This window comes from Pelobates fuscus, chromosome 10 (assembly GCF_036172605.1).
Source record: "Pelobates fuscus isolate aPelFus1 chromosome 10, aPelFus1.pri, whole genome shotgun sequence".
Lineage (NCBI taxonomy): Eukaryota > Metazoa > Chordata > Amphibia > Anura > Pelobatidae > Pelobates > Pelobates fuscus.
This window is the reverse complement of record NC_086326.1, coordinates 4,296,291-4,319,080: the sequence shown is the minus strand read 5'-3', so window position 1 is coordinate 4,319,080 and position 22,790 is coordinate 4,296,291. Positions and strand designations below refer to the sequence as shown.

General features: G+C 44.6%; 1 protein-coding gene across 1 annotated transcript in view; it reads right to left on the bottom strand.

The window, feature by feature from the left end:
* Positions 1-21,788, bottom strand: part of PDZD8 (PDZ domain containing 8) — an 88,220-nt gene extending 66,432 nt beyond the window's left edge. The window contains exons 1-2 of the mRNA XM_063434673.1: positions 20,909-21,788; positions 13,022-13,150 (exon numbers count right to left, since the gene is read on the bottom strand). Coding sequence (XP_063290743.1) covers positions 13,022-13,150; positions 20,909-21,741 — 962 coding nt within the window. The 5' untranslated portion in view covers positions 21,742-21,788. The remainder of the gene's footprint in view (positions 1-13,021; positions 13,151-20,908) is intronic.
* Between the last annotated feature and the right edge of the window lie 1,002 nt (positions 21,789-22,790).

Genomic DNA, 22,790 nt, shown 5'->3' with positions numbered 1-22,790 from the left:
AGTCAGGTCTGTGCAAAGCCTGATAGGAAGTATAGCAGAGAGGAAGGCTGCTGCACAGATAATGGCGATTTATAAGTATAAGGCTTTAGATCAGGGAGAACCAATGCAGGAAGATGAGTGTTAAAAGATTCACATCATAATATAAGTCTGGTCTGGTTCAAGGTAACTTGCGGTGTAAGCAAACCAAGGTTAAGTGATGCCTCAAGTAATTGTAAAATATCTAGAGGCATCAAAGGGGGGAATGTGGTGGAATCTCGGTAAAAATAAATTTAGTAGGCCGAGATTACCACGTGGCATGTGTACGTGCATATGCTGACGTATCGATCAGTTGGTTGCACGAGGCAAGATACGATCAGTAGTGTACGGAGCATGTGCAAGAATACAGGATATAGTATTCCCCCTCCTCCATTGTGCTGGACAAGCCATGCGGTCAAACAGGAAGTTAATTCTTATTTGTGTTGATTGGTTAAGAGAATGTGCGGGTGGAGCTTAATATGGGAGGAGTTATATGCCTATATAAGGAGCCTGCACTATTGTCCGGGGCTCAGAACTTGCTGTATTTTGGTGACGTTAGTCCCTCTGAGTCCCGATCGGTGATCCAATAAAGAATCTCTTCCTTCCTGAAGAAACCTGTGTCCATCTCTCTGTGCTTGGCTTCCGTCAGTTTCTCCGGTATCAATATAACTTTTAGAATTCTTTCTAAGATAGGATTGGTTTCCACTGCTAGATTAGTAGCCAGTGATCACACAGGTTGCCAGAGACGGGGAAGCAATTTCTGTTTGTATAACATCCCAGCTGTACAGTGTATCCCGAATAGAAATGTCTATATTACTCTAGTGATCTGAGTGTAGAGATGAGCCGCTATAAATTACAGCATACACACCCTTTCCATCTTTAACCAAAGTCCAAAATTCAAAGTGTACAACACAAGCCCTGACAAGAATGACGCAGATAAGCATGGTGCACTTTGTTAACCAACAATAAATAACTTCATGATTAAATACCGTAATAGAGGCCACAGACAGGCTGCAAACAATCCGCCAAGTACACTTTACAGGGATCCAAGGAAACATACTGAGCCTGCCACATGGACATGTAGGCTCTTGCCTACATCTCTTACTCAGACAGAATATATAAAGAAACAGCTCCATTGCACAGCATGTTCTGCTTAACCCACAGTTAAAAAAATCCAGGTCAGAGTAGCAACAACAAAAAAGGTCTTTCATTCAGGAATGGTCTTCATCCTCGCTGATTTAAATACAGTTTCTGTTATAATGGTGTGATAAATTCCCCATCATAATTCAAGAAGGTAATTTAACAATTAAATGGAGGCATTGATTGAACTTGTAATATGCTACGAGTGTAGAGGATTCCTTAATGAATATTTCCTCTTAATAGACAACCAAGCTATGGCCTGTTTCTCCCACAATGTGCTGTTGGACATTTCACATGCATGTGATCAGAAGATCTGAAGGTGAAGGCAGCACTGACCGTGTGGGAGGGTAGAATGGTACATCTAATGGCTGAAGTTTTACCTGAGATGGGAGCCGCTGACTTTCAGGTAAAGCAGTCTGGTTGGCCGATATTACAGCAATGCCTGTGTTGAGTTTTAATTCATATTAAAGAGTTCCTGATGATATTAATGTGATTTTTACGAGTGGAGATTTACTACAAGTCTTTGAACACAGTAAAAGGACAGAATTTAAACCAGAGCATGCAGCATAAATTAACAGCATGCTGACTATCAGTGCAAGAAAACCAATCCCATTACAGCATAACTATTTGTTATATATTTAATATTTTCTTTAGGTCAAACACACATTTACTGAAGAGAAGTCAAGACTGTTGTGAAAGCTAGAGCGCTCGGCTCGGAACATGGAGCAGTCAGATGGGTTAGACTGATCTTGGGTTATAAAACATCTGATTCTACCTAAAGTTCACTCAGAATGGTTGAGATGGAATGGGAAATGGGGAGAGAAACAGAGGAAAATGGGGATGAAATTAAATACGGATGATTAAAGTAAATCTGCCTAAAAACAAAAGTGCAGAAAGTATAAAAAGGGGGGGAGCATGCAGTCAGCAAGAACATGATCCTTTCAGAAACTCCAAGTCATTTAAAGGATTTATTTTACTTATTTTTTTTTTTAAATATTGTGTATTATTTTACAAAGAAAGCATACACCACAACTTTAGTCTTTTGACATAGCCATCTTTAAGCCTTCTGGCCTGAAGCACAGATTATGTGACCAAACCCCATGTATGTAGTGTGCATTCATTAATCCTGGCATAAGCATGTCTATCTCAAAAATGCACTGGTACGGTGTCAGAGCTTCAAATTGTGCACAATCTCAGCAGATATTCAGCACTTCTCCATATGGCTGGGTAAGCCACCAGATTTACTAAAGAGGCATGGTATATGTATTCATTAGAATGTGAGATGTCATCTTACTTTCAGTAATACGAGTTCATTTAATGAGAGCAGGAATGTACAGAGCTACTAATGTTACAATGAATAAGGATGTCCTTAGGTTTGGGATGAAGACTTTATTCAAGAGCAAGTAAACATTCATTAGGTCAAACATCAGAAAGGAACAGTGAAGGTGACAATCCATAGCTGTGTGCACATGAACACAAACCTACACACACACACACACACACACACACACAGTATGATAATACTGCAAAATTAGGACTCCAAAAATGTTACCACAAGCATCAACATCTGAACAATACTGACACACTGGCTTCTGAAATACTTAAAACCACGGGTGTCAAACACAAGGCCCGTCATGAGGCCCGCAGTGACTGTTCCGGGGGGGGGGGGGGGGGGGGGGGGGCAACAGGGCAATTGCGCCCCCCCCCCCCCGAGATTCTCCCCCCGCCGGCTAGTGCAGGGCTGGCATTGCCCAAGTGCCAGCCCTGCAATGTGCCTGCGGACCGGGGAGATCAGAGATCTCCCTCCCCGGTCCGCAGGCACTGTGCTGACAGCCGGCAGGGGAGGGAGAGAGGACCCGGGAGCTCAGCAGCTCCTCCGGGTCCTCCTCTGGCGAGATTTGGAGCTTTGCCGCGGTTACCACGGCAATGCTCCAAATCTCGCGAGAGTGAACTCTAGCCCTGGAGCGCAGGCTAGAGTTCACTCCTACCACTGGGACCACCAATGAATCCCACTGGGACAACCAGGGAAAGAAAGATGTCCCCCCTCCTCCCAGTAAAGGTAAGAAGGGAGGGGGGGGGGGACATAAAGTATATATTTATTTTAATTATCCTTCTCATCATACACACACATAGCCCCTGCCCCCCCCCCATACACACACACACACACACACTGCCCCCCCCCACATACACACTGCCCCCCACACACACACACTGCCCCCCCACACACACACACTGCCCCCCCACACACACACTGCCCCCCCCACACACACACACACACACACACACACACACACTGCCCCCCCCACACACACACACACACTGCCCCCCCCACACACACACACTGCCCCCCCCACACACACACTGCCCCCCCCACACACACTGCCCCACACACACACACACACTGCCCCCCCCCCCACACACACACACACACACACACACACACTGCCCCCCCCCACACACACACACTGCCCCCCCACACACACACACACACACTGCCCCCCACATACACACACACACACACACACAGCCCCCCACATACACACACACACACACACACACAGCCCCCCACATACACACACACGCCCCCACATACACACACAGCCCCCCACATACACACACACAGCCCCCCACATACACACACAGCCCCCCACATACACACACAGCCCCCCACATACACACACAGCCCCCCACATACACACACAGCCCCCCACATACACACACAGCCCCCCACATACACACACACACCCCCCCACATACACACACAGCCCCCCCCACATACACACACAGCCCCCCACATACACACACAGCCCCCCCCATACACACACACACACACACACACACACAGCCCCCCACATACACACACACACACACACACTGCCCCCCACATACACACACACACACACACACACTGCCCCCCACATACACACACACACACACACACTGCCCCCCACATACACACACACACACACTGCCCCCCACATACACACACACACACACACACTGCCCCCCACATACACACACACACACACTGCCCCCCACATACACACACACACACACTGCCCCCCACATACACACACACACACACACACACTGCCCCCCACATACACACACACACACACACACACTGCCCCCCACATACACACACACACACACACACACACACTGCCCCCCACATACACACACACACACACTGCCCCCCACATACACACACACACACACACACTGCCCCCCACATACACACACACACACACACACACTGCCCCCCACATACACACACACTGCCCCCCACATACACACACACACACTGTCCCCCACATACACACACACACACTGTCCCCCACATACACACACACTGCCCCCCACATACACACACACACTGCCCCCCACATACACACTGCCCCCCACATACACACTGCCCCCCACATACACACTGCCCCCCACATACACACTGCCCCCCACATACACACTGCCCCCCACATACACACTGCCCCCCACATACACACTGCACCCCTGACATATACTGCTGCCCTCACTTACACACTGCAACCTTCACACACACACTGCTAACACACTATCCCCCTCACACACACACATTGCACCCCTCACACATACCACTGCTCCTCTGCCCTACTACAGCACCATTTCCCAGAGGACCTCAGGTAAGTTGTCAAACTGTTCTTAAACAGTTTGACTACTTACTCTGGGAGGGGGTCTCGGCACTATTGGCACAATAACCACTACACTGAGCTGTAGTGGTTATTGTGTCTGGATTATTTATTTAAATAATCTACAAGTGCCCCTCCCGAGATCAGGCTCTGGATCCGCCACTAGTCCTACAGATACAACCGGCCCTTTGAGGGTGACCAAACTGCTGGGAATTTGAGTTTGACACCCCTGACTTAAAGGACCACTCTAGTGCCAGGAAAGCATACTCGTTTTCCTGGCACTAGAGTGCCCTGAGGGTGCCCCCACCCTCAGGGACCCCCTCCCGCCCGGATCTGGAAAGGGGAAAGGGGTTAAATCTTACCTTTTTCCAGCGCTGGGCGGAGAGCTCTCCTCCTGCTCTCCTCCTCCGATCCGCCTCTTCTCCTCCCCGTCGGCTGAATGCGCACGCGCGGCAAGAGCTGCGCGCGCATTCAGCCGGTCACATAGGAAAGCATTCATAATGCTTTCCTATGGACGCTTGCGTGCTCTCACTGTGATTTTCACAGTGAGAATCACGCAAGCGCCTCTAGCGGCTGTCAGTGAGACAGCCACTAGAGGAAAAAGGGGAAGGCTTAACTAATTGATAAACATAGCAGTTTCTCTGAAACTGCTATGTTTATAAAACAATTAGTTAACCCTAGCTGGACCTGGCACCCAGACCACTTCATTAAGCTGAAGTGGTCTGGGTGCCTAGAGTGGTCCTTTAAACAATGAAAAATGTGTGTTTTAAAAAAAAAATTATATATATATATATATATATATATATATATATATATCATCCCTGTCTAAAGTGAAGTATTGGAGGCAGATCATATTGCAGAACATTGCCGAGGAGTGTTATGTGACAATCAACCACCGGCTGGGTCTTTAAATCTTAAAGAGACAGACAATTTATATGTAAACAGAAATAGTTACTATAACAATGCACACATCAAGTTCTTTTCTTGTTTAGAAAAACACGTGAGGTAAGAATACTAAATTATGAATATGTTCACTCAAATATTAATAACACTGGAAACCAGATTCTATTCACAAGACAATGGGCTTTACAGACCCAGCAAGCAGCTGTTACAGGACATTCTGTAAAGGGTAACCGATCCTTGTTAGGCTGGATGAGAGAGCACAGGGTATGTATATATATTTATATAAAAAATATTCATCAGCAGCAAATCTATAGAGCCACACACAGACACAAACACGATAAGCATCCATTATAGCTCAATAATTTTTTTTTCCTGATCTTAACACCCTTACAATGGACAAACTAGCAGCTTTCTCAAGACAAAAATCAATATTAACTTTATGGCCTCCCCAATCAAGGTTTTTACATATAGATGTAGCTTAAACTGGCTCTGTGTGGTTTTATTGACATTCACTCGGGGACATTCCTCTGCTCCTGGAAAACCGTAATCTAAAAGCCCAGGCCTATACAAATAAAATGACAGGATGTGTAAAGCAAGGAATGTGGGAAGGAGCAAAAACATAGTGAAACTTTCCAAATGCTGACACATGGGTCACTTCCAGCTCAAACATTAATGCTGACCTTACAGCATATCTCTTCACCTATCTGTAGGTGTGCCCCTTCTCAGCCTCTCAGCTCTGCCATGACCTTCTCCTGTCTGCACCCATACGGCCAACTCACGCTTGCTGGACTTTTCGCGGGCAGCTCCCTTCCTTTGGAATAGCCTGCCATCAGACTCTCCCTGTCAGGGTACCTGGAGTCTCTACCGTTGAGAGAGGTAGAGACTTAGAAGGTTATCCGTCCGGACGCCATGTCTCCTCGGTCTCCCGCGGTTCACTCGGCCTTGCTAACGCCGGCCGCGAGGGAGTCACTTCCTTTTATAACAGAAGGACCGGAGGTAGACGTCATGACGCTAACCCGAAACATCCTGCCACTCAAATCTCGGGAGACGAATCAGGACTCGCCGGAGGCGTGTCTCCTCTCCCTAGCCAGGATACTTAACGGGGGTTCTCTCATTCACTCATTGCCCTGTCGTGGTTCTAGTCCTTCTAGTCACACAGTGCTTTGTGATTCTCTTGTCTTTTGGTTCTGACCCGGCTTTGTTATTTACTCTCCTGCCTTTCTGTATTCCTTGACCCGGCTTGTCTCTCGCTTACCTGTCTTCTGTTATCCTCGACCTCGGCTTGTCTCTGACCATTCTATTGTAGTTCTACGTTAGTCCGGCCATTCTAAGGACCGGTATACGTATCAGCTACTCTTTGTACTCTGCGTGTTGGATCCCTGACCCGATCCTGACATTACGACAGGGCCATGGATCCTGCAGGTACAAATTGTCAGCTTGGTTCTCCTGATCCTAGGTTTGACGCCATGGATCATAGGATGGATCAGATGGCTCTGGCACTACAGGCGCTGCTGTCTCGCCCTATTAATCCACCTGAGGAGAGGCGTAACACTTCTGCTTCTTCTGTGGGTTCAGGGTTAGAGGTAGCTACTGTAGGTGCTTCTTCCCGAGTTACCCCACCTGTATGTTATGCTGGTTCTCCTGAGAGGTGTCGTGGCTTTTTGAACCAGATCAGTATTCACTTCGAGCTACAGCCCCGTTCATACCCTACTGATAGGGCAAAGGTGGGATTTATTATTACCTTACTCATTGAGAGAGCTCTGAGATGGGCGAATCCGTTGTGGGAGAATGATAATCCATTAGTCTATAACTATAATTCCTTTGTAGCTGCTTTTAAAAGAACTTTTGACCCTCCTGGCAGGAAGGCCAATGCAGCCAGATTACTGTTGCGCCTTAGACAAGACAACCAAACCCTTGTGGATTATGCACTAGAGTTCAGGTCTTTGGCGGCAGAGGTAAAATGGAATGAACAGGCCTATATAGACGTATTCTTAAATGGATTATCTGATGTAATACTTGATGAGGTAGCTACTAGAGAACTTCCCGAGAATCTGGAGGACTTAATTTCCTTTGTCTCCCGTATTGACGAACGCCTAAGGGAGAGACAGAATACTCGAGATAGAACCGCTAAATCTTTCTCTAGACTAGTACCATCATTTCAAGTTGCTGAAACCAAAGATCCACAGGTTTCAGAACCTATGCAGTTAGGCCTTACTCGTCTCTCAGAGGAGGAGAGACAGTACAGGAGAAGAGAGGGACTGTGTATGTATTGTGGGTTCAGAGGTCATGTACGTTTGAGCTGTCCCAGCCGTCCGGGAAACGCTCGCACCTAAGTTTCTCTAGAGGACAGACCTTGGGTGTTTCGATTTTGTCCTCTACTCATAACTACAAAGAACATAGACTCCTTTTACCGGTCTCGTTAACTTGGGAGAAGGGAACTTTAGAAACTATGGCATTGATAGACTCCGGCGCTGCTGAGAGTTTTATCGACCAAAAGTTTCTCACTAAACACACTATCCCATCCCAGTTAAGGAAGACACCCTTGGCTGTTGAAGCCATTGATGGTAGACCTTTAGTTGAGCCTGTGATTTCCCGGGAGACCACACCTCTTTACTTAACTATTGGTATTCTACACAAGGAGGAAATATCCCTACTACTCATTTCATCCCCTTCTGTTCCCATAGTCCTGGGATATTCCTGGCTTAAGAAACATAACCCCGTTATAGATTGGAGATCAGGGGAAATAGTTTCTTGGGGCCAGAATTGTCAAGAGAGTTGTTTAAAGAAAGTGTCACCTCTTTGTAGTGTCAACCCAATTAATAACGCTACTGACTCTACCAAAGTACAGATACCGTCCTTGTATCAAGATTTAAAGGCAGTATTTGACAAAAGAAAGGCTGATACCTTACCACCACATAGGCCTTTTGATTGCAAAATTAATTTACTTTCTGGTACCATGCCCCCCAGGGGTCATGTATATCCTTTGTCCACGAATGAGAACTTAGTTCTAGAGGAGTATATTCGTGAAAACCTAGACAAGGGGTTCATTAGAAGATCCTCCTCCCCTGCTGGGGCTGGATTTTTTTTTTGTTAAAAAGAAGGATGGCTCTTTAAGACCTTGCATTGACTACCGAGGCCTTAACAAGATAACCATCAGAAATGTTTATCCGATTCCCTTGATCACCGAGCTTTTTGACCGATTAAAAAGTTCTAAAATTTTCACTAAGTTAGACCTTAGAGGTGCTTATAATTTAGTGAGAATCCACGACGGTGACGAGTGGAAAACTGCATTCAATACTCGATATGGGCACTATGAGTATACGGTAATGCCTTTTGGTCTCTGCAATGCTCCGGCAGTATTTCAGGACCTTATTAATGAGGTTCTTAGGGAGTTTCAAGATGACTGTGTAATTGTATACCTTGATGATATTCTTATACATTCCAGGGATATTGAGACTCACCACAGGCAAGTCAGGAGGGTTTTACACAAACTTCTTCAGCATGGCTTATACTGCAAACTAGAGAAATGCAGCTTTGACCAATCCCAAACTACATTTCTTGGTTATGTGATTTCTGGGGAAGGGTTTGAAATGGATCCGGAGAAGCTCCAATCCATACTAGACTGGCCTTTACCTCAGGGTCTCAAGGCTATCCAGAGATTCATTGGTTTCTCTAATTACTACAGACGTTTCATTAAGGGATACTCCTCTATCATTGCTCCCATCACTAACATGACCAAACAAGGGGCTGAGACTAAGAATTGGTCTACTGAAGCTCTTCGGGCTTTTGAGACACTCAAAGAGCTGTTTGCTTCCGCACCAATTTTAGTTCACCCTGATACTACTCTACCTTTCCTACTCGAAGTAGACGCTTCTGAGACAGGTATAGGTGCTGTTCTGTCCCAAAGGTTGGGTGTAGATAAACCACTACATCCTTGTGGATACTTTTCCAAAAAATTGTCCGGTACTGAAAGCAGATATGACATTGGTGACAGGGAACTACTAGCGGTTATAATGGCCTTGAAGGAGTGGAGACATTTATTGGAGGGTACCTTGCATCCTGTTACTATTTTGACGGATCATAAGAACTTATCCTATATTGGGGAGGCTAAACGACTATCATCTAGACAGGTTCGTTGGTCCATATTTCTCACTCACTTCAACTACGTACTCACATATAGGCCAGGTTCTAAAAATTCTAAAGCCGACGCCTTATCTCGCCAATATGAACCTGCTGCCGTATCTGAGCCGGTTTTGTCCTCTATAGTACCCAAGTGTAACATTATCGCTAACACTACTCTCAAAGTTCATTCCCCGCTACTTGATCAGATAAGGAACTTGCAGCATCTGGCACCTAGACTGACTCCGGTTTCCAGACTTTTCGTTCCCCCTGAACTTCAATTGGAGCTCTTACAGTGTCTTCACGAGAGTAAGGTGGCTGGTCATCCGGGTGTCCGCAAGACGTATTCTTTGATCTCCAAGGATTTCTGGTGGCCGTCGTTACGGAAGGATATTAAGGATTTTATCGGGGTTTGTGTGGTCTGTACTAAAACCAAACTACCGCATTCGCTTCCTTGTGGCCTTCTACAACCGCTGGAGATTCCTGACAAACCTTGGTCCTGTGTGGCTATGGACTTTATTGTGGATCTGCCGGTTTCTAAAAAACACACTGTTATCCTCACCGTAGTCGATAGGTTTACCAAGATGGCACATTTCGTACCTTTGCCTAAACTCCCGACTTCTCCTGAATTGGCAGAGGTCTTTGCTAAAGAGATTTTTCGTTTACATGGGATTCCTTCTGAGATCACTTCTGATAGAGGCTCCCAATTTGTTTCACGTTTTTGGAGGTCGTTCTGTTCTCAATTAGGCATCAAATTGAATTTTTCGTCCGCCTATCACCCTCAGTCTAACGGAGCTGCTGAACGAACTAACCAGAAGATTGAGCAATACTTACGTTGTTTTGTTTCCGAACACCAGGATGATTGGGTCGGTTTGATTCCTTGGGCAGAGTTTGCGCACAACAATCTTGTTTGTGACTCCACGCATTCAAGTCCCTTCTTCATGAACTATGGCTTTCATCCATCTATTCTTCCCCCGGTTTCTCCTTCCCAAGGAGTACCGTCGGTTGATGTCCATGTGGCCAACTTGAGGAAGTTGTGGGATCAGACTCGACAGATTCTTCTACACAATTCTGTACTGGTAAAGAAACATGCTGACAAACGTAGAAGGGCGCCTCCGAATTTTGTTCCAGGCGATAGAGTGTGGTTGAGCACTAGGAATATTCGTCTTAAAGTTCCTTCCATGAAGTTCGCTCCTCGTTATATTGGTCCTTACAGGATCTTGACTCGAATTAACCCAGTGGCATATCGTCTAGCTCTTCCAGCTACTTTACGCATCCCGAACTCCTTTCACGTGTCATTGTTGAAACCTCTAATCTGTAACAGATTCTCCTCCACAATCGCCCCTCCGCGCCCTGTTCAGGTGGAGGGTCAGGAGGAGTATGAGGTTAACTCCATTATTGATTCTCGTGTCTCCCGGGGACGAGTACAATATTTAGTTGACTGGAGGGGATATGGTCCTGAGGAGAGGAGTTGGGTACCACAAGAGGATGTTCATGCTCCTCGTCTTCGCAGGGCATTTCACTCCCGCTTTCCATCTCGCCCCGGCTCCTTCCGCCCGGTGGGCGTATCTGAGGGGGGGGGTACTGTCAGGGTACCTGGAGTCTCTACCGTTGAGAGAGGTAGAGACTTAGAAGGTTATCCGTCCGGACGCCATGTCTCCTCGGTCTCCCGCGGTTCACTCGGCCTTGCTAACGCCGGCCGCGAGGGAGTCACTTCCTTTTATAACAGAAGGACCGGAGGTAGACGTCATGACGCTAACCCGAAACATCCTGCCACTCAAATCTCGGGAGACGAATCAGGACTCGCCGGAGGCGTGTCTCCTCTCCCTAGCCAGGATACTTAACGGGGGTTCTCTCATTCACTCATTGCCCTGTCGTGGTTCTAGTCCTTCTAGTCACACAGTGCTTTGTGATTCTCTTGTCTTTTGGTTCTGACCCGGCTTTGTTATTTACTCTCCTGCCTTTCTGTATTCCTTGACCCGGCTTGTCTCTCGCTTACCTGTCTTCTGTTATCCTCGACCTCGGCTTGTCTCTGACCATTCTATTGTAGTTCTACGTTAGTCCGGCCATTCTAAGGACCGGTATACGTATCAGCTACTCTTTGTACTCTGCGTGTTGGATCCCTGACCCGATCCTGACACTCCCCTAGTCTTCAATCGTTTAAGAAGGGCCTTAAACCCATCTCTTTAGGAAAGCTTATGGCCCAGACTAACCTCTACCTCACATACCTGTCTCTTGCTCTCTCCTAAAAGGCAGCACTTTACTCTCTCCTCCAGCTCTGCTTCACTCCCACCTTATTTGATTTCCATCTCCTGTCCTTTTGGGTTGTAAACCCCACCTCCTATAGGGTCTTCATTATCGTTCCTGTAAGTTTTTGTAATTGTCTTTTTTATTGTTTTTAATCGCCCCCTCGTTTAATATTGTAAAGCGCTACGGGATATGTTGGCGGTATATAAATGTTGATAATATTAGCTTAATACATCCTCCATGATAAAGTACACGTGTACACTCAAAGTGCTGCTAATCACATCTGCTAATTGGCAATAATTAAAAAATAAAAATAAATAAATAAACTACATTTAAAAAAAGCTTTATTGGTTGTTCAGACCATCAGTTGAACTACATCCATAAAAAGGTATAGAGCGAGGGATAAGGGAAGCTAAAAAAGCAAATAAAGAGGGTAATAACTATAAGGACACTACAAAATAAAGAGTAACATAGGTTTACGTGATATGCAATGCAGGGGTCTGCAGCAGACACACATTTAGCTTAATTCATGAACAGTATCTTATTTCACAACAAATTGCAACATGTGTTGTCTGTGTAAGATTTAGAAAGCTACAAGAGCAGGATATGACAGATATTTTATACAGCAGCGAGAATCGAAAGAGAATGGATGGGCTTAGCATTTACTTTATTAAAAGTTAACCCCTTAAGGACACACAACGGAAATATTCCGTCATGATTCCCTTTTATTTATGACATGGTGTCCTTAAGGGGATAAAAAACAGCTAGCTTGCATGCTAAATATTAGGTTGGTTTCTTTGTCAGGATTTAAGAAATTGCTCTTTTGGAATCTTGGGACAGCAACACAAGGTAAATTATCAAGGCTGGAAGAGTGTCCATTGAATATGTGAGTTAGAAGAAGTGGTTTTCTGTGCTGTATTTGGAAGCCTTACCTGGTGCAGTCTACTAAAGACACTTTTAGACGGCCTTCTGTTAAACCCAGGTCTTGTAAAGTCAGGTTTTGCTCCTCCAAGTCAATACCAGTAGGAGACTGGACTTGAACTGGGAAAAATGGCTTGTACCTATAATTAAAAAAAATATAAAAAAGATAAGATATAAATAAAACACAAAATGAAAGTCCGTTTGCAACAGCAAAGAAAAACAAAATTGGCAACACACTGCATGAAACCACAAAAATGATAGAAACATCTTAAACCAAGGACACGAGGCATTAAGTTTCACCCAAACAATTCAAGCATAGTGCACCAAAATCCATCGTAGCGCAGAGCAATGTGTTACCTCCAGCTAGCAGGACTCACACAGAACCTACAAAGGCTACGTTTAGAAACACTCCAGCCATAGACATGACCCCTAGTAGTCAATAAAAAGAAGTCAGACCATAATCACCTATCCACCTGCTTGGTAAAATTAATTTCCCACTTTGCTAAACACTAAAAATCACAGAAACTCAAAAGAATACATTTTTAAAAAAATAGTTCATAGTTTACATATTTTAACTGCCTGTGGCAAAGTTGACACTATAGGAGGTTGTTTTTTTGAATGCATTCCACAGATAATGGAGTGTCCACACAGCATTCGCCCTTGTGAAATAATGTTCAATGAATGGTCACATCCTGCAATACTGAAACTATGGTTTGGAAATCCTAACATGCAATGACTGTGCTACGTGTCACAATGTTTAACGAGTCAATAAAGAAAATAATACTTTCACCATATGCTCCTGAATAGAGTGCTATGAGGGAACATAGCCAGCAATGTTGTCATAGGGAGATCACTAGAAAATGCAGGAACAACTGTTTCAACAGGCAAGGCTTGCAGAAGACCTATCTCAACCATGAATGTCAAATGAGTATACAGAAAATGCCAACCAAGTATCCCATTACAGGTTGAGTACACTATAACAGAAAATACTCTGCTTAAATGGACACTATATTCACCAGAACTACCACAGTTTAACGTAGCAATTCCGGGGTCTATAGCATGTCCCTGCAGACTTTTCAATGGAAACGCTGCCTTTTCAGAGGGACCTAAATATCTAAAGTGTTCCTTTAACCCCTCAACGACCTAGGACGGTTCAATATACTTAACCGATCGCCGTCGTTCCCCCGGCGGTGCTTCCGGTGTGGGGAGACTGCCTGCAGGTAAGAGGGGGTGGTGTGTGTATGTATGTATGTATGTATATATATATATATATATATATATATATATATACATAAATATACATAAATATACATATGTCCAAATACAAAATTACCTAAATAAATGATATAAATATACATGTAAACTTCAAATATATAACTATGCATATATATTTAAATTCTACGTGCGTATTTATGTAATATTTTTACATAATTAAGTAATTTTATTAATTGCAATTTGAGGGACCTGCCTGCCAACCGAGGCCGAAAGTCCAGAGAATTTAATTTCCTAGCACTGTATTTCACCCTGTAACTTTCTATTACACCCTAAAACCTTGTACATGGGTACCGTTTTACTCGGGAGACTTCGCTGAACACAAATATTAGTGATTCAAAACAGTAAAACATATCACAGCGATAATATTGTCAGTGAAAGTGACTTTTTCGCATTTTTCACACACAAAGCACTTTTACTGATGATATAATTGTTGTGATAAGTTTTCCTGTTTTAAAAACACTAATATTTGTGTTCAGCAAAGTTTCCCCAAGTATAACAGTACCCCTATGTACAGATTTTATAGCGTTTTTGAAAGTTACAGGGTCAAATATTTTTACATTGAAAATGGCCAGGTTGGTTACGTTGCCTTTGAGAGCATATGGTAGCCCAGGAATGTGAATTACCCCATGATGGCAGATCATTTGCAAAAGAAGACAACCCAAGGTATTGCAAATGGGGTATGTCCAGTCTTTTTTAGTAGCCACTTGGTCACAAACACTGGCCAAAATTAGATTTTTACTTTTTCACACACACAAACAAATATGAACGCTAACTTTGGCCAGTGTTTGCGACTAGGTGGCTACTAAAAAAGACTGGGCATACCCCACATTGAATACCCTGTGTTGTCTACTTTAAAAAAAAATATGTACATGTGGAGTGTTATTCAGAGATTTATGACAGATAATAGTGTTTTAATGTCACTATTGATAAATTTGTAAAAAAAAAAAAAATATGTTTTGAAACCGCAATATCCTACTTGTACCTATAGCTCTATAACTTGCAAAAAAAAAAAAAAAAGCATGTAAACACTGGGTATTTTAAAACTCAGGACAAAATTTTGAATCTATTTAGCATTTTTTTTATTTATTCGCTTTTGTAGATGAGTAAAAGATTTTTCAAGTAAAAGTAAAAAAAACATGTATTTTTTTCAATTTGTCATATATTTTTTTTTTAAATTAAATTACATGAGATTATATAAATAATGGTATGTAAAGAAAGCCTTTTTTGTCCTAAAAGAAAAAAAAAAAAAACTATCTATAATTTGTATAGGAACAGTAAAAAAGAGAGCGAAAAATTACAGCTAAACAGAGAGAATGAATGCAGTGTGTATATATATATATATATATATATATATATATATATATATATATATATTGAATGCAGTGTATGTATAATGAATGCAGTGTGTTTGCATAGCGCGTATATATATATATATATATATATATATATATATATATATATATATAAAATGAATGCAGTGTGTGAATTTGTATAGTGTGTGTATATAGAATGAATGCAGTGTGTGTGTGTGGGGATGTAATTTGTGTAAAATTGGCAGGAGGGGAGGCTTTTTTATTTTAATTGTATTTTTAACATTTATATGTTTTGTTTTTTTATCTGCAGTATGTTTTTTTATTTTAATATTAATATGTTTTTATTTTTTGTCCCCCCTCTCTGTTTGTTACCTGGCCTGGGAGGGGGGCTATGGCATTCCCTGGTGGTCAGGTGGCATGGACTGAGCTGTGGGGGCCGGCAGCAAGCTCTTACTTACCTTTCCTGCAGCTCCCCAGTCTAACTCTCGCGGCCATGGTAACCCGTGGCAACGCTCTGCGGCCGCAGGACTCGCTAGATTTGACATGGGAGCTGAAGGGAGGTAAGTAACTGCTTGCTGCCGGCCCCTCCAGGACCGCCGGGCTTGTAATGGGCCCGGCGGTCCTAGTATGTATTATCGTCAATATCGGTATCTAGATTGGCCGATACCGATATTGCAGAAAATACAGAATATCGGCAAAACCAATAATCAGTCGATCCCTACTATGCGCTGCACAAGTTCTAAAAAATAAATAAAGCCCTAATGGACAGAAATTTGTTAAACTGCCAATGAATGAGCTCTATTGCAGGAGGCATTTGATTCAAAACTAATGGAATTAAGGACTCAAACTAAATTGTGGTTTAGTTAGCGGTCAGAACGTGCAATAAAATTTGAATTTGACAGCTGCAGCAAAATGAACAGAAAGCTACAAAGAAATGTAAAGTCAACAATGTATCCTTAAGTATACAGTCAGTCAGTCTCAGAGAGGGGCACCATGTACCCCATTAAATTTGCTAATTAGACGTAAAAACATTTTTAAGATCGAGTTAATGCTAGGGTTTGTATAATTGAATGTAAACTTTACACTGCTACCAGCATCTAATTATATCATATAGGGCCAACAAGTTACGGAGTGCCTTACAACAGGTGGACGAACACATGTAATTGTACAAAGACAAGTTTGATGCACAGTAACAGAGGGATTGAGGGCCCTGCTCAGTGAGCTTACATGTTAGAGGGAGTGGGGTATAGTGACACAGTAACAGAGGGATTGAGGCCCTGCTCAGTGAGCTTACATGTTAGAGGGAGTGGGGTATAGTGACACAGTAACAGAGGGATTGAGGGCCCTGCTCAGTGAGGTTACATCCTAGAGGGAGTGGGGTATAGTGACACAGTAACAGAGGGATTGAGGGCCCTGCTCAGTGAGTTTACATGTTAGAGGGAGTGGGGTATAGTGACACAGTAACAGAGGGATTGAGGCCCTGCTCAGTGAGTTTACCTGCTAGAGGGAGTGGGGTATAGTGACACAGTAACAGAGGGATTGAGGGCCCTGCTCAGTGAGTTTACATGTTAGAGGGAGTGGGGTATAGTGACACAGTAACAGAGGGATTGAGGCCCTGCTCAGTGAGTTTACCTGCTAGAGGGAGTGGGGTATAGTGACACAGTAACAGAGGGATTGAGGCCCTGCTCAGTGAGTTTACCTGCTAGAGGGAGTGGGGTATAGTGACAGTAACAGAGGGATTGAGGCCCTGCTCAGTGAGTTTACCTGCTAGAGGGAGTGTGGTAAAGTGACACAAAAAGGTAAGGGAAGTAGTTTGGTAGAGTATTCACTGAAGACTTGGTGTGGTTTTTTTAGAGCCATTAACAGTTTGATATGCTTTTGTGAAAAAGTGAGATTTTAAGGATTTTTTTGAAGGAGTGGAGATTGGGTGAGCGTCTTACGGAAAAGGGAAGGGTATCCTGTAACTCCAATAGTGAAATCTTGAAGGTGAGCATCAGAGGTGGGAGTACGAACAGAAGATAGACGCAGGATTTGAACCGGGAACAGAGCATCAGCTCACTGCTTCCCAACAAGCATGTGATTGAGTGATGGATTATCCCCAACATGAAGCAATTTATCTATAACAAGAATTGCTATAAGTGACAGTGACGACCTCGTCCTGCAGAACGATAATTAAAATGGTATTTCTGATTGAAGAGAAAGCCACCACACCCTGTAACATTGGTATTCAGGAACATTACAGATCACAGTGGCAGAAGGTATGGGGAAGGCACACTATGGCCCAGGACAGACAACACCCACCACACTAACTCCGGGTATTGTAAAGCTTAACAGCAAAGCTGACAAAGCCATCTGGTGTCATAAAACAGGATGAATTTAAAGATTGTGAGTTTTAACCCTCTCTAGCTAGCAATAGGTTAAACAACATTCGCTGTGTACAAATAAACACAATGGTTTCTCAAATTACTGGCAATGACATTTACTTTTAGAATTTTTGTTAAATATTCTGACTGTAAATCCTAGGAACGCTTGCTGTGCAGAAGACTGGTATAGAGATGCTTTCAATTCATAATACAACAAAGAATGTGTTTCACTTCACGAATAATGGTGGGAGCACTTGTAGATTGTTTAATCATCATATGAGCTCCTAAATGTAACTGCCAACAGAAGCCTTGATTACAGGCCTCCCAGAGGAAGATTATTGCCACTTTGCTGAAGTTCAGTTATAAGCAAAGCTCCACTAAAACATAATTTACAAACAAAAAAAAAAAAATAGTAATATATGGATAAACAAGGAACACTATATAGTCACCAGATGCGCTACAGCTTAATGTAATGATTCAGTGGGAAATAGCCTGTTGTGGACTGCATCTCCCATAATGCTCTTACAGCCATGATGCTTGCAAAGCATCAAGGGAGATGTAGTCTACAAGATCTGGAGTGCACAAGGCTGCCTACCTTTCAACTAAGGCCACCTCAAGCATCTATCACTCATACAGCCACTAGATGGACTTCCTGAGTTCATGGTTTCCATGCTTCCCAGTGCAACTTACCTGGGGTCTGGTAATCAAAAGAGGATGCTCCACTGAGGTAGCCCTGTCATGCAAAGGCAATGACCATCTCTCACCACACCTGGCAGCATCGTTAGCCAGCCAGGAACAAGAGTTCGGCACTGGCTAATAGCAATTCTGTGCATATTCCAATTAAAAGGTCATTCACTGGCTGACAGCGCCAATATGACACTCTCTTGGCTTGGCACCAGTGGTACCTAGATTGAGGGCAAACTGCTTTTAAACCGCATGCCCCATTCCTGGGAAATGGCACCATTATACCTGGTACTGTAACCACTACTGCAGTGAAAACTGTTGGAGTAACCTTTTAATATAAAAAGTTAAAATCTGAATTGTAGCCAATTAGAATCTGAATTGAACAAGGTAAAAATAAAACAACACCCTCCCCCCCAAATTCAGCTATAATTTCACAAATGTTATCATAATTTTTTGCTATCTGAATTGAATTTTTGTACAAACTGGAATATGGTAAATAATCACGGCAGTGTTCAACTGCCCATATCATACTGTATCAGGCTGCAATCATCATGATGGTTATAGTACCTGAACTTGGTACTCGACTTTGAATTGGTTACGGTACCTGATCTTTTAGTGCGGCAGGGTGGAGGTGGTTATGGTAACCTGCCCTTCAGTGGTGATAGTACCTGATATTTAAATGCGTTAATACAATGGTTATGATACCTAATCTTGTAGTGCGGCAGGATAGTGGTTATAGTGCCCAAGCTTGTAGTGGGGCAGTGTGGAAGTGGTTACTGTACCCTGCCTTGTAGTGCTATGATACCTGATCTTGTAGTGGGGCAGAGTGGGGTGGTTATGGTACTGTCCTCAGTGGTTATAGTACATTACATTGTAGTGCGGCAGGGTAGTGGTTATAGTTCCCCTCACCCCTCAGTGGTTATAGTACCCGATCTTGTAATGCGGCACGGCAGTGGTTATAGTACCCCTCCCCACAGTGGTTATAGTACCTGATATTGTAATGTGGCAGGGTAGTGGTTATAGTACCCCCACAGTGGTTATAGTACCTGATCTTGTAAGGTGACAGGGTAGTGGTTATAGTACCCCCTCCCGCAGTGGTTATACTACCGGATATTGTAGTGCGGAGGATAGTGGTTACAGTGCCCCCCCACCCACTCCCCGCAGTGGTTATAGTGCCCCCCCACTCCCCGCAGTGGTTATAGTGCCCCCCCCGCTCCCCGCAGTGGTTATAGTACCTGATCTTGTAGTGCGGCAGGGTAGTGGTTATAGTACCCCCTCCCGCAGTGGTTACAGTAGCCCCCCTCCCTTCCGCAGTGTTTATAGTACATGATCTTGTAGTGCGGCAGGGTAGTGGTTATAAGTGGTTATAGTACCCCCTACCCTCACGCAGTGGTTATAGTACCTGATCTTGCAGTGGTTATAATACCCCAACCCTCCCGCAGTGGTTATAGTACCTGATCTTGCAGTGGTTATAGTACCCCCCTCCCTCCCACAGTGGTTATAGTACCTGATCTTGCAGTGGTTATAGTACCCCCCTCCCTCCCACAGTGGTTATAGTACCCCCCTCCCTCCCGCAGTGGTTATAGTACCCCCACCCTCCCGCAGTGGTTATAGTACCCCCACCCTCCCGCAGTGGTTATAGTACCTGATCTTGCAGTGGTTATAGTACCCCCCACCCTCCCGCAGTGGTTATAGTACCTGATCTTGCAGTGGTTATAGTACCCCCACCCTCCCGCAGTGGTTATAGTACCTGATCTTGCAGTGGTTATAGTACCCTCACCCTCCCGCAGTGGTTATAGTACCTGATATTGCAGTGGTTATAGTACCCCCCCACCCTCCCGCAGTGGTTATAGTACCTGATCTTGCAGTGGTTATAGTACCCCCCACCCTCCCGCAGTGGTTATAGTACCTGACCTTGCAGTGGTTATAGTACCCCCCCACCCTCCCGCAGTGGTTATAGTACCTGACCTTGCAGTGGTTATAGTACCCCCCCACCCTCCCGCAGTGGTTATAGTACCCCCTCCCGCAGTGGTTATAGTACCTGACCTTGCAGTGGTTATAGTACCTGACCTTGCAGTGGTTATAGTAACCCCCCACCCTCCTGCAGTGGTTATAGTACCCCCTCCCGCAGTGGTTATAGTACCCCCTCCCGCAGTGGTTATAGTACCCGATCTTGCAGTGGTTATAGTACCCCCTCCCGCAGTGGTTATAGTACCTGATCTTGCAGTGGTTATAGTACCCCCTCCCGCAGTGGTTATAGTACCTGATCTTGTAGTGCGGCAGGGTGTGCTTCCTCTTGATCACCTTTTTCAGCTGGTTGACGATGATGGAGGTGAGCTGCGGCATGGGCCGGCCCTCGAACTCGGACTGGACCTCGAAGTCGATGAGCGGTTCGTCCAGGAAGCAGAAGGCCCAGTGGCTGAAGGGCAGGCGGCTGAAGTGCAGGCGGAGGCGGCCCAGCACCCGGGACAGTTTGACGAACAGATAGGCCGACTTCCCGAACACCAAATCCACATCGATGGCCAGGTGGAAGCCGCCATTGTACTCCAGCTCCAGCTCGAAGCTCAGCTCCTCGGGGAGCCCGCCGGGGCCGGGGGGCGGGTCGGGGGGGCCTGGCTCGGTGGAGGCGCCGCCCCCAGCCCCGCCCCCGCTGCCCCCAGCCCCGCCCCCGGGGAGCGGCCGCACGGAGCGGAAGACGGGCAGCGAGTCTCCCAGGCTGATATCCCGCAGGCTGAGTCCCTCCAGCAGGCGGCCGGCCGTGCGGCTCCTCAGCAGCTCCTCGAACTCCACGCGGATCTTCTTGGCCAGCCAGCGGCGGAGCAGCGCGGAGTCCCGGAGCTCCCGGAACAGGAAGAGGAAGATGGCGTTCAGGAAGTGGCAGCTCTCCGGGGGGGGCCCGGCTCCTCCACCCCCGGCCCGCAGGTAATCCCGCAGGGAGGCGTCCGGCCGCACAGCCCGGCCCGGGAGAGGGGGAGGGGGGGGAGCTCGGCAGGGGGGCCGCTCCCGCCGCCGGTACAGCACGAAACACTGCGCGAGCAGCGCGAGCAGCGTGAGCAGGCAGCCCGCCAGCGCGGACAGCAGCACGGCGTACACCATGGCCGGGGGCCCCGCATCCCTCAGCGAGCCCGGCACTCTGACTGACAGCGAGCTGGAACCTCATTGGCTGAGGGGGGACGGGGCTGGAACCTCATTGGCTGAGGGGGGACGGGGCTGCAAGCTCATTGGATGGCAATGGGCTGAGGGGAGCCGGAACTGGGCGCTCATTGGATGGGAATGGGCTGAGGGGAGCCGGAGCTAGATGCCTATTGGCTGTCTGGAACCGGACTCGGAAGGTGATTGGGCAGTGGCGGACGGGAGATTTGCGTAATGACGCAGGACGTACAGGTACCTGTCATCTCTGAGCCTGCTGCCAGTCATATGACCAGTTTCGAGTCACATGATCATTCTCTGTATCATTAAGCTGCAGCAGTTTTTACTGTTTATTATTATTATTAGATACTGATTGATTATTATTATATACTGACTATTATTAGATACTGATTATTATTATATAGTGATTATTATATACTGATTATTATTATATACTGATTATTATTATATACTGACTATTATTAGATACTGATTATTATTATTATTTACTGATGATTATTATATACTGATTATTATTATTATTTACTGATGATTATTATATACTGATTATTATTATTATTTACTGATGATTATTATATACTGAATGATTATTATTATATACTGATTGATTATTATATACTGATTATTATATAGTGATTATTATTATTATATAGTAATTGATTATTATTATATACTGACTATTATTATATACTGATTATTATATACTGATTATTATTATTATTATATACTGATTATTATATACTGATTATTATTATTATATAGTGATTGATTATTATTATATACTGATTATTATATACTGATTATTATATAGTGATTATTATTATTATATAGTGATTGATTATTATTATATACTGACTTATTATATACTGATTATTATATACTGATTATTATTATTATATAGTGATTGATTATTATTATATACTGATTATTATTATATACTGATTATTATATACTGATTATTATTATTATATACTGATTATTATATACTGATTATT